Genomic DNA, 14,052 nt, shown 5'->3' on the forward strand with positions numbered 1-14,052 from the left:
ACCGATTCCAAGTGCATTAAAGTACCGGTAAATATAGAAGATCTTATAATATTCCGTCTGACAGTGAACACTATCTACACATGCCTCGCGCATCTAGCTAATCCCTAAATATCTTGTTCCACCTATAAAATTCTGATACTGCGTAACTTTGTTATATGAAATTATACGAGCTTATTTCCATTAACTGAAGACATTATGTACAACCAGTTATGACACCAATAAAAATAAAATGTGAAACAGCATGCAAAAATGAAACTATCTTACACGCGTGAGTCCTGGGGCATAAACCTATGTACAAGTGCCCGAGGACTCGTTCATTATTTACATACAGGCAGAACGCCTTAGTTACATTATTAAAATCCTGACATTAGCTTATCTCTGCTTCATGCTGAGAAATTATCATCTGATCAGTTCCCCTGCGGACCTGATTGTTTAGCACGCCATGCTAATGTTGTTGAGTGACGGCAGGCGGAGGTTCATGACTGGTGACATCATGATCCTCTTCGATGTTCAGCTCAAACTCGTTCTGGTGACTAGATTGCCGCCTCCTCGTTGTGGACGGTGCGTTGACAAGATGGTAAACACGCTGCTATCGGTCCTCGCTCGTGCCTGTCTGCAGTGAAGGATGCTCAGTCGTTCCGCTCATACTACTGCCTCATCATGATGAATTGGCAGTACAGGTACACTTGTGATGTCAATGAAACTGCAAGGAAAAACCATATTATACTGTGTTCTTATTCTGATGCCTAGGTTCCCCTCTTGCCTACAGACTTAATCCCTTAAATATCTTGACTCTCCATTAGTTTTATCGTTATGAAATGGTCACACAATCATCACCAGAAATGGAACTTAAACTCGACCACAATTAATTTGAGAGAATTGAAGTAACACTGTCTTTCCGAGCCTACACTTGCTTGTAACACTGAGAACACATTAGCATCAGATTGTTCTATACAACTTCACTTGGAATAATTACTAGCAAAGAAATGTTTCCAAAGAAAATGTATTCATTCATTTTGCTGTACAAAGTTTCTATTTACATCTCAAATGGTTGTTACTTACATGTCACTAAGACAATGCAGTTTTTAACTGTGATACGTGGAGACAAAGGCTATCTTCTCTTCGTTGAGGTGCCGTGAGACGAAACCTCCCTGTCAGCGATACGTACAGTGAATGAGGCTAGCATTCTCGCGGGCTGTATATATGAATGAGTATTACCCACGCTTGCGGGATCATCATGTGTGACCACTCGAAAGCCTGCGCACGGAGATGAAAATTCTCTCATGGTACTTGAGATAATTATTCATTAATTCGTTGAGGTTACAACTACTATCATGTGGCATATCAAAATTCGCAGAAAAATATGCTTATTCCAACTCTAATATCCAAATATCTCTATTCCTCTTGTGGGCGGAAATATCGAATAAGTTTCCCTCCAAGGTAAGCTTCCCCGCGGTTTCTCATGAAGTTGCTAGTGTCCCACATTATAAGCTAAGTGGTTCGCTTGGGTTCATAAATTTTAATATTCATGCTGGGAACTTCATCTCGCTTCTGACGTTAAGCTCTCTTGAAAAACGCCCCATGTTAGGTACTATTGAACCATAAAATACAATCTAATGTCCTTTCTTTGTGGTCTCGTCTGCATATCATAATTATCAGCGTATTATCGTTCTTTGACCATGAACAGAATGGTTCAGTACATCTAGTTGTAGTTGCACCTCTTTGCTGTTCTTTCCCCAGATCACATCATCTGCGAATAGTAGTATCTTTATCTACATGGGCTTGTAATTGATACTACAGTGGAACCTCGATTCTCCGTTTTTCGAGGGACATTGGAAATAAAACGTACAATATGGGAAAACGGAAAATGCAGGAATTAATGAAAACCATCAACAATTTGGTTATACATCACAAAAATGAAATGTGTATATTTATTTATTATTTACATATTTTACGCCCACATTGGAGCACTGAAATCAATACATTTGAGTTAATTTCTTCTTCTTCTTCTCCCAGAACTTTTTCATCCTCTCCGACCTGGAAGCCCTTTGTGTGTCCGATATAGTATATTGTTTCCGTTCAACTGCTTTTAGTTTTAGACTTATGCTTTTGTTCTTCAAAATCCTCTTCTCTTTTCTGTCTTTGATTTGTTGCCGAGTTATACCCAACTCTCCCAAATCGTCCTGAACTTCTTTGAACCAATTATTATTGATTTTATTCTTCAAAAAGTAATCGAATAGTTGTTTCAATATCCTGGTGTCTGCTAATCTTGATATAATTATAATCTTACAAAAACTTGTAAACCAAACTACATCCCCATTGGGACTTTGCATGCCAAGCAATCTCTGCTCAGCCCGAAGGCCTGCAGTTTACGAGGTGACGCATGGTCAGTGTGACGAATCCTCTCGGCCAACATTCCTGGCTCTCTAGATCGGGGTCGCCATCTCACCATTAGATAGCTCCTCAATTAAAGGTAATCACGTAGCTGAGTGGACCTGGAACCAGCCCTTATATCCAGGTAAGATTGCCTGACCTGGTCGGAATCAAACCCGGGCCATCCGGATGAGAGGCAGGCATGTTAGACCGTGAAACCACATTAATTACCGGTACGCGGTTTCAAAATCTCCATACTTTATATTCAATTTTACAGGGGAATCTTCGTCAGTTTCCCGTGAAAACTTCTTTCAGTTTAGCAACTTTGATTAGCCAGACTCTTTGAAAAATCTAACGCCAAGCCAAACGACAATCGACCAAAAGTAGTTTTTAATTCTCATATGTAATATAATAAAGCACATTAGATTCAAAAGTGCCCAACATGATGGCGAAATCCCTTTTTTTCTTAATCTCTCATTGTAATTTGGTCTCCGGTATAGTGTTCGTAGTCAGTTTCTGGAAATATTGTAACGCGTAAATTAGGCCTACATCGACTTTTAAAGTTTATGTTGAACTCGAAAACATAGTTTCAAATGTAAGTATCGATTCTCGAATGCATTATATTCAATTCTGCCTGTCACTGATCCAATCATGGTGGAAAGAAAAAAAAAAAATTATATCATCAAAACTTCAGAAATTACGGTTATTCGTGACCTTGAGGTAATCTAGAAAGCGCGCTCGCTGCACATGTCAGTACGAGTTGGAGGTGATAAAAACCATTTAAATGTAACGTGTGCACATAAAACGACTGCGGTCTTTGGCATTTTAAATTGAAAACGTAAAATTCCCAGTCTTACATTGGGACCAAAACAGTAATAGGCAATGCCAAGATCTCCATGGCTTTCTTTTTTAATGTAAGGTGCAGCATCTGTTCTAGTCTCGCTAATATAATCGTGTATGATAATATTAAAATACTAAATTTGTGTTAAGAAGGAGCAGATTCGTTTCCTGCCTGAAAGCCCAGTTACTCTGCAGTGCCATGAGGAAAGTGCCGAAAACCTGTTCGGCGGTACGATTGAAAAAATGTAAAAATATAAACATAATGTGGAAGTTTTATAAGTGTGAACATTTGACGAAACTTGTTCCGTCTTCAAGCAGAGCTGTCAAAATGCGCTCTGTCTCCTTACAGTTGTTGTGGCCACTCTCTGCTTTATGATTTCCGAGATTCTCTCAACAAGACCGAATGCAATGCTAAGGTGGTCCCTTATGCAAGTTCACTGCCGATCGCTTTTCCAATACAGTACTTGCTCTAATTATCGCAATGACGGGGCGTAAACTCAAAGATCCATAAGTATGCCATAGCCATCCTTTCGTGAGATACGGTTTATTAAAAAATGAGTGATTGATTAGCGTTGATGGGACTGAAACTTCTGGACGGTTGATCAGGGAAATCGTTTCTTCGAGGAACGGATAATCCAGGATTTTTACAGCGTGATTTAATTACGATGCTCGCGGGACCACGTAATATGTACGCGTATAGCAGGAAGACGTGGTTTCCGGGAACGGATAATCGAGGTTCCACTGTACTCGATAAAAATCTTGTTGATCCAAGGAAATCTACACCGGATATTGATAAATAAAGGGCATATTAAAATAAATGACATAATTTTATTCAATATTTGTCATCCTAGCAAAATATGTTCATGATCTTTGTATAGGCTTTTGGGCTTGTGCCGTGTCAAGAAAATGTGAAATTCTTAACGTTTCGCAGAAAACTGTGCTCTGCGTCCTCAGAAGAATTCTAGATTGTCCACTAGAAAGGCTTCTTAAACAATGACACTTCTGAATTTGGAACGTTATAATAGAAGTGGATATGGTACGTTCATTCACCACCAGGTCGCCCCCCAGGACGTGGCACAACGCTAGCATTCGAAGTGGAAGCTGACCGAACTATCACAATCAGACTAAGCGGTTCACATAACGTGTTTGCATAACATATGACAGGTGTAAGACATAGACATAAGCCTGGAATGAAACATATGGCGACGAGGAACGTACGAATGTGGAAAAAACACAGATGAAATAACAATAGGGAGGGGAACTACTTATGATATGGTGGAGGTATGTTGATGATGTATTTGTGATCTGGACAGAAGGTCCTGAGAAACTCCAATTTCTAGACCACCTAAATCAGCAACATCCGTCAATAAAATTCACTATGGAGATGGAGTCGGACGGATGCCTACCTTTCTTGGATGTTTTAGTAAGAAAGAAACCGGACGCTTCCTTAAGTCGTACCGTGTATCGTAAGCCTACCCACACAAATCGCTATCTTCATGCAGATTCTCACCACAATCCAGCACAAAAACAAGACATTCTCACGACACTCACCAAGAGTGGAAAATTCCCATGGAGGGTATTAGATATTTTTCAGCAATAGAGCATGTCAAAAATGTCAAATACATATCAGATGCAAGGCATTTCAGGCGTTTGCTCGATTAACCAGCGTTTCGTCTTAGGTCTGACACTAGACTCGTCAGAGTGGGATATACTCGCCAGGAGGGCAAGACGAATTTGTGAGCCATCACATATCCAGATGGAGATGGACATGCTCAAAGTCGCGTTTAAGGGTAATGGTTACAGCGATCTGCAAATTCATAGAGCCCTGCATCCCAGAGAAACGACCAAGCAAATCTCACAAAAGGAAGAAGTGAAGGGAACTGCCTACTTGCCTTATATCCACAACACCACAGATCTAATTGCCAAGGTCTTCCGAAAACACAATATAAAAACCGTGTTTGGCACGGCCACTAAAATTGCTCACAGACTGAGTAAAACCAAAGACAAATTGTCCCCACTTTTACATCCTGGGGAATACGAAATTCCCTGTACGTGTGGCAAAGTATACATCGGCCGAACATGCCGGTCCATTGGTACCCGTATCAAAGAACACGAACGTAATATTCGTCTCAACCAACCTGACAAATCGGCAATAGCTGAGCACGCTCAATAGTCGGGGTCATGTCATATTCCAAGATGCTCGAGCTCTTACCCACACTAGACACTATACAGGTTCAGGATTATATGTGAAGCTGTGAAAATACGTAGAAATCCTAACAATTTCAACAGGGACACTGGCTATCAATTAATACTTGGTTGCCAGCCATTAAGAATTTACGTAGGTAGTTCCCTTCCCTGCCCCTCACTATTGTTATTTCGTCTCGGTGTTTTTTCCAAATTCGTACGTTCCTCGTCGCCAGATGTTTCATTCCAGGCTTATGTCTATGTCTTACACCTGTCATATGTTACGCAAACACGTTATGTGAACCGCTTAGTCTGATTGCGATAGTTCAGTCAGCTTCTGCTTCGAACGCTAGCCTTGTGCCACGTCCTGGAGGGCCACGTGGTGGTGAATGAACGTACCATTTCCACTTCTACTTCCATTATAACGTTCAAATTCAAAAGTGTCATTGTTTAAGAAGCCTTTCCTTTCTCGTGGACAGTTGAGAATTCTTCTGAGGATGCAGAGCACAGTTTTCTGTGAAATGGTAAGAATTTCACCATATTTTCTTGATACGGCAGAAGCCCAAAAGCCTATACAATATCATGTCTAAAAGTACGGGCCGTGGAAGCATTAATAGCAATATGTTCATGATCGCTACATTAAATTTAAATTTTTGATTATTACACAAATAATAGCATACAAAGGGGATGTTCTAAATATATTGCCCTATCCATTCTAACAAATTCTCAATTACATTTAACGGTTCTGCTTTTAAGTTTACAATGACCATTTTTGTCTGGAAATGCTTGTAGTGGATTCATAATACTGTATTCTGATACCAAATCTGGAAAAGATTAAATGTTATTTAATTAAAATTTAAAATTAATTCAGTCAAAATGATCAACAACCATAAAAGGTGTTGAAGTTACCCTTATGGATGGCTTGAAATTTAATCAATAATTAAAGATGAAATTAGCCGTTTAATGAATTAATTGTGCATTATGTGCTTTAAATTTAATACTTGTTCAAAAAAATTATTCTTCACGTTTAGACATAGTGATGCTGTTAAAGAAAATAAAATACACTAGCTCTCCTTGGAAGAATAATTTGAATAATCAACATTAAAATTTATTCAACAATGTAGGCCTCTCTAGAATAATTTAAAAAAATATTTTCTACAAGTGACATATACATAGAACTGTTTTCCTATGATATACGTGAACAATAAGATCTGAGTGCTGATATGTGGTTTGTGCCTTGTTTCTGCTTCTTCGAATAACCCTTTTGAGGGTATGATGATTAACTTCAGTTACTTTTCTTTGCATTTAACTTTGTTTCCAAACTTCCTTCATTTTCTGAGAATGTTGTTCCTTTTCCTCAAGAATCCATTTACTACCAGTTGTTAATCTTTCTCTCCTGAAATCCTGCCTTTTGTATTACTTCTCTGAAACATGTTCTATTTTCTATCGTATCCGTTTTAATTCCAGCGTTTTTCATATCCTTTTCAATTTCAGTGAACCACGTTGGCTTGGGTTTGTAACTGTTCAATAAGTTGAAGATTTGTTTAGTTAGTTTGTTGTTATTCATTCTATAAATGTGTCCTAAAAACTGGAGTCTTCTTTTCCTCATTACAGTTGTCAGTTTTTCAACTTTTAAACATAGCTCTCTGTTTGATCATTGTCTAAATTTGGCCTTGTTGTTTCTTATAGGTCCCAGGCCCGGTTTCATCAATGCATGTTTAATATATACTAACAAGTAGTTAGTTAATACTGAATTAAAAATTCAACATCTTGTTACGTTTCTAGAGTTTCATCAAACTTTTCCTGTGAAATATTAACTAACCGACTGTTAACTCTCCCAACATTGCGAACTAGTGCAAATCAAGGAGGCAGTGGTACGAACGTGCTGTTTTACAGCGCGCTCCGATGCTCTTTTGTTTGAGTACAGTTGTTAAAAATGGCGCGTGAAGTGAAATGGATTACAAACCATTATTCTCATCATTATTCCGTATGGAAAATAGCTAATCACAAAGTTTACACAAGGAGTAATTTTAATACCACCTATTGAATACAATTTACTCCACTATTGTGTGGTCAGATACACATAGAAATTACCACAATTTTGAAGGTACATGTTTCGCCCACTTTTTATGGGGCATCATCAGCCTCGTTCAATCTTAAAACACACAGTGGTCTGAGGAATCTCCAATTCGACTACGTATTTTCATCCTAATTTTAAATATTAAAGACTTCAACCTCATCAAATACTGTATCTTTTAATTGTACTATTTAATCCTGTGAGGCCTTGGTTTTGATAATCTGTTCCCCAGGCGTGATATATATTGTCAAAGTTTTTTATCAAAAAGATCCATTTCAGTGTCAGACATGGATTATTTTAAAAATACAATGTGATGCAATTACTTTTAGATGAACATTTTAATTTTTCAAAGTGATTTTAGTAGGTGTACTTATATTATTCAATATTTTTTATGCTGTAATTATTATGGAACCACAGTATCAATACCATTAAGTGTTTATCAATGTGTTTTATGTAATTTGTTAAGATTCCTCAGACCAGTATGTGTTTTAAGATAGAACACCAGGAAAATGGCTTATTTCATAGAAGTCGCAGATAATTTGCTGACGTTCTTCTACTGGAGGGAATGTTACACACCTCCTCCTCATGGATGCTATTGCAGTTTAACATATGTTAACGTTAAGTTGTTGATGAAACGCAAATTTTCTTAATTCTATGTTAAAAGTTTCTGCTGCTTACAAAATTTCTGTCTAGGCCACTGTTTGATGATGTCTTAATTTCAAGTTCCAGGATAGAGATATGGTTATTATATATACTTTTTTGTCATGTAAAACATCCTTTTCATTTTGTTTACTCTTATATCAATAGCTACCTTTTCTTTTGTTAGTTACCCATTCTCCCAGGTATTTAAAGCAATCTGTCCAAGATGTTATTGTTAATTGTGATATTTTGAGGGGCATTAAGGATTGTCATGAACTTTATTATTTATTTTTTTTCAAATGATATTTGCAATCCTATTCTGGCTGCTTGTTTCTGTATTTCTCATATTTGTTCTTGAGCATTATCTGAAGAGTCTGTAATTAGCACCATGTCATCTGTGAAAGCTAAACAATCTATAATGATTTTTAGTTGGATTTCTTCCTAGTATTGATGGCTTTCCTCTATTCTTGAACTACCTTCTCTAATGCACAATTGAAGAGTAGAGGTGACAAATTACCTCCCTGTCGTATACCTCATCTTATTTCAAATGGTTTTGGGAGTGCTACCAAAAAATTTACTTTGGATGTTGTGTTTATTAATGGTGCTTTAATTATTTCAATTGTTTTATTATAAAGTCTAACTTCCTTTAAAATATCAAATAGAGTATTTGTATCAACTGAATCATAGGCCTTTTTCATTTCTACAAAAGTGATTACAAATTTGGAGTTCCTGATCTTCCTCATAGATTATGTTCTTAAGATATAATTTTTGTTCTGAACATGACCTTCCCTTTATCAATTCTGCTTAATACTCTCCTAATTGTGGGTCTGGTATTTCTTCAGCTCTTTTTAAGAGGGCCTCGGACAAAATCATATATGTAATTAGTACAAGGGAAATTCCCCTATAGTTAGGGTCTGATTTTATTCCTCTTTCTTTGTGTAGCAGATGTATGAATGTTGATGACCATCCTGCTGGTAAAGTGCCTGTTCATATTTCTTGGATGATTTCTGTTTACATTGTATCATATTGTTACTAGACTATTTCCACAATTCAGCAACTCTATTATCTTCCGCTGGTGCGTTATTATTTTTAAGTTCCTTTATGATTTCTTTGATATCCTCTTTTGTTGGTCTGGTTGTATTGTTGTATTATCAGAATTAAATTTCTCTTGTGGTGGATCGCTTTTAGAAGTATTCCTGCGAGTATCCTACAATTTTCTATGTTACAACCAATTTTCTGTTTTTTTTGTATCTCTGAAATGTAAACTTGGTGGTGTGTATTTCCTTACATTGTTTAAATACTTTGTAAAAGTCTCTTGAGTTGTTCTGTTTGAAGTCTGATTCCATTGCTGTTAGTTGGTCTTTCATATATGTTGTATTTTGATCTTTTTGAGGCCTTTTGGTGCAAGCTTCCTGGCTTCCATGAAGCTGCTTTTTTTAGGAATAATTTTTGTTTGCATTATATTATTTTTCAAGCTCGTTGTCCTTTTAGAATTAATTGATCACATTTATCAATCCACCAAGCATGTTTTAGTTTCTTTTTAAGAAGAATAGTTTCTTCTGCTGTCTGTAAAATGTCCTTTTGAAGTTGTACCCATGTTTTAGGTGTCCATCTATTGGTTTAATTTTGAACTTAATGGTTGACAGGTAGTGGTCTGAATCCAAAATGGCACTCTTACCAACATTAAGTATCTCTCATGCAGACTGTCTACTTATGGCAACATGGTCAAGTTATTTCTCACCACAGATTGGATTTGGAGAGACCTGTGTAGTCTGTTTTCTAGGAAGTTTTTTAAAGAATGTAGATTTTAGGACTATATTATCTTCTTCATATACTAGCGAGTCTTTCTCCATTAGCATTTGTTCTTTGATGAGCAGGGAATTTACCTACTATAAATCTATGACAATGTTCTTTGGAGATTTGAGCATTATAATCTCCAAGCAATATTATTGTGTTTTTTGATGGAATTTGTTCTAAGGTGTTTGAAAATGTTTGCCAAAATCTTTCTTTGTTCTTTCTGGGTTTTATTTTTTTCATTTGTAGGTGCATGTACATTTACAATAGTGTAGACTGTATTCATTGATTTAAAGGTTAGTGTGGAAAGTATTTCATTAGGAGATTTAAACTCAATTATAGAATCTAGCATATTCTTGTTTACAATAAAACCTGTTCCAAATTGAGGAACATTCTTCATAACTCTTTTTTTCCTGGTTTTCCCTTAAATATCATGAATCCCTCTGAGTCAAAGTGATTGCCCTTTTTTTTTGTTGTTATAAAACTATCAGCTGTTTAGTGAGGAAATTTAAAAAATTGTATTAATCTGTTTTAAATGTAAATAAATTCTCAGGCAAGTTACTTTGGATCTTTATCTGTGGGTGTACACTTTTTTTTTAATATTTTAGTTTATATTGAGACATTTTTGGTGTTCTGTGCTTGCAGCAAATACAGTACGCGAACTTTTTCTTGGGAACTACCCATTCAGCACTATGGAGTTCAGGGCTCAAGAAAAAGTTCGCGTACTATAAGTAGCCTTATGTAATATGATGATGATGATGATCATCATCATATGGCCTCAGCTACTGTGTAGAAGTTTCAATTTGATATTGATGTATTCAACAAACTGTTACTGCTGATTTTATGCCACAATTTTCTGATTTTTTTTTTTTTTTCAAATGCTGGAAGCCATAGTTCCAGTGGACCAATCTGAGCTTACCGTGATGTCCTCTAAAATGTACCCCTTGCATTAATCGACCAAATTACAAAAGTCATAAAAAATGCATATCATTGCTTACTCTTTGAATGATGTTAGTCATCCCATACTCTGGCTCCTTCAGTGCTCAGAACTTGACTTGAACTGCAGTTGTTGCATTTACCAGTGGGTAATACCATTACATAAGACTAATAGTCTGCTTTTTCTTTATAGTTTGCATCATTCCACTGGTGTAAATTCTGAGTTACTTTATCTTTTCAATTGAATGAATTTAGCTTTTACCTTGTTCAGTAGTTATTCACTGTTTAGTATACTGTGACACTAATGATCTTTTTATTTTATTTTTAGCCGCAGTTGCCACGGAAGACTACAAAAGTTCCCAGCAAAACAAGTTGTAAAAAAATCCTGACAAGAAGGATGGTGCTGATAAAGAAAAATTGCAAGGAAAGGATCTTTTTTCAAGTTCAGATTCTTTAGATGTTGTTCCTCTTAAAACTCAAATTGAGGAAATGACTGTGGAATTGAATGTTACTAAAGAACAATGTAAGTTGTTGGAGAGCACTATCTCTTCCAAACTAAATGTGATACAGGAATTGGAACAAAATAATGAGTTACTTGGAATGCAAATGAAAGAGTTACAAGACAATCTATTGTTAGTCCAAACACAGCATCGGGCAAGTTTGGAGGATTTTGAAAAATACAGCCAAGACTGTTTGGAGAGCCTGAAGGATATCAGTTCTCTGTTAGACGACTGTAATTTCGGCTTTCAGGAAGATCTGCACCATGCCAGAGAGGAGCTGGCACATGCATTAACTATTCATGGTGATCTTGAACAGAAGATAAATCAAAAACAGCAGATGATATTGTTATTACAAGGTGAGCTGTCATCATCAGAAGTGGAGCTAGTTGAGTGCAAGTCTGAATGTGAACGCATGATTGCAGAAATAACTCGTGAAAAGGACAATCTTAGCAATTCCATCAAAGTGCTAGAAGAGAAGAGAGAGAAGGACAGCAATACGTGCCATGTAGCGTTGCCTTTCCTTGCATTCTTGTTCATAATTACGTGCAAGTTCTTGGAGCTGCTTTTCTCTAGATTCTAATAACCCCTCGAGGGCCTTGATTTGTTCAGCAGATTCCCTCGCATTTTGCTGTGTTGTTGTTAACTCGAAAGAAATATCCTGCAATCTACATTCCATTTCACGAGATTCGCTCTTAAGTTCTTCTATTTCTATAGTGAGACAGTGGATCTGTTTCTGCTGCTCACTATTTGTGTTTGTCAAATTCATTAGATGTTCTGTAGCTTGATGAGAGAAGTTCTTGTGACACTCCAGCTCGCTCGATAGATTGGTTATCTGCTGCGTTGCAGCCTTGGCACAGTCTCTCTGATGGTCCAGTTTCTCGTTCAATGCTTCAATCTCTTTCTCCTGTTCAGCAGTGGTTTCTTCTAAATTATTAACCACTTCATTCAACTCCAAAATTTTCATCGTCTTGGATGATTTACATAAATTTGTAAACAAATTTATGTAAATCATCCAAGACGATTTTGTATTGATTAGGTGGTCTAATAAATAACTTAATGTTATTATTTCAATCTAATATCATCAATACGGACCAAAAATGATATTTATTACATGTAATAACCCTCAACATCTTGCGACAGCTGCTCAATTGTGCATTTGAATTCCAGAATTTGTTCCTCTTGAGTGGCAATCTTGTTCTGGGCAAGTGAAAGCTCTGTTCTACTGTGTTGGAGTTCCACGGATTGCTTGTTAAAGTTTGCCGACAAAGAATTGTAGGCATCTTCCTGCATTCCAAGGTGTATTTGAGATTCATGAAGATTCTTCTCAAGCTGTTCCAAGGTCTTCAGTTTCTGCTCCTGTTCATCAACCTGTCTTTCAAGAACAGACGTATACACACTCAGTTGTTGGAAATCTCTCTTCAAAAGTTCAAGATGATGGTTCTTCTCACAATCTACCTTAAACTTGAGCTTCAATGACTACTCTCATCAACAAGTCATTTCTAACCTCTTCGATCTGTCGCAAATTTGCTGCTTCCACTTTAGCAAGATTTTCCCTCTGATCTTCCAGCTCCTCACACTTGTCACTCAATTCCTTACGTATTTGTACTATTTCATTCTCAAGTGCCTCTTTCTGCAGAGTGATTTTCTCTACATCACATTCGCTTTCTAGAAGACGTTGTTTCAGAGCCTCCAAAGACTGGCTAAGATTGTGATTACCAACCTCCAACATTTTGTTCCGACCCTTCAGCAAGTCTCTGTCCTTGACAATATCCGATAAGGACTCTTTTGCAGCATTTCTTTCTACAGTTATCGTATCAAGTTTATCCTGAAGTTCAACAATCGCAAGTTTATACTCCATATTGGAAACTCTCATCTCATCACGTGTCATACACGTACGGCGTAGTTCTTCCTCAGCACGAAGGAGTTTCTCCGTAATGATACGAGCATCTCTTTCCAAATCCTGGATTTTGGAAGTTGCTGCACGATCATTAACTTCATTTGCAGTCTTCAGGTTTGTAACTTCACTCTGCAACTCCTCTACCTTGGACTTCATTTGCAAATGATACAATGTTAATTTTTTGCCTGTGTTCAATATATTAGTTGTTTTAAGATCTTCGCTGATTGGCTGATGATGACACTTGAAATGTGTTGAAACCGGTCCCAATAAACAGGTTGTAACTACTTTTTAGTTCAACTTACTACGGAGTATTGAAAGGTGGATCCTTCCCTATAATATTGTACATCTTATTTCTCTATTCAATACGGAACAATCATGAAGTTTTTAACTTTAAATAACGTTGAGGGGTCGCTACTTCTATCCCTTCCATCAGCAGTTTTCTTACTTCTGCAAGAGTAATTTTTTTTTTGTTCCTAGCCACATGGACCTTAACTTGGCTCCACACATTTTCAATTGGATTTAAAGAACGATGGTACAGAGGTATCCTTAAAACTAGCCTTCCTGATTGCAGTGCGATATTATCTACTCAATATGTGCCACAAGAGTCCTTAATATGCTGTGGGATGACATTAAAGAAGTAGCGGCCATGAACCTCATCACATTTTCGAGAGTACTAGGGCTCATCCATCGTTACTCCACATGGAACTTTAACAAAGGTTATGTAAACGTAAATTAAAATGGTTAACTAAATCCTAAACACAAAGAATGACTATCAACTTCATCCTGATATATTACTAAATATTAGCACGAAA

The 14,052-nt window shown here is 36.9% G+C and overlaps 1 protein-coding gene across 3 annotated transcripts in view; it reads left to right on the forward strand.

The window, feature by feature from the left end:
* LOC137496954 (hyaluronan-mediated motility receptor-like) overlaps positions 1-14,052 on the forward strand; it is an 83,641-nt gene that overhangs the window by 32,951 nt on the left and 36,638 nt on the right. The window contains exon 3 of one of the 3 annotated variants that reach the window (XR_011017544.1): positions 11,172-11,699. Coding sequence is in view for 2 of the 3 variants with exons in the window: in XM_068225142.1 (XP_068081243.1) it covers positions 11,172-11,300 (129 nt within the window). In the remaining variant the exon portion in view is untranslated. Of the gene's footprint in view, positions 1-11,171; positions 13,355-14,052 lie in introns of those variants that run through there. The other 2 variants (XM_068225141.1, XM_068225142.1) reach the window with 2 other exon arrangements.

Source organism: Anabrus simplex, chromosome 1 (assembly GCF_040414725.1).
Source record: "Anabrus simplex isolate iqAnaSimp1 chromosome 1, ASM4041472v1, whole genome shotgun sequence".
Classification (NCBI taxonomy): domain Eukaryota; kingdom Metazoa; phylum Arthropoda; class Insecta; order Orthoptera; family Tettigoniidae; genus Anabrus; species Anabrus simplex.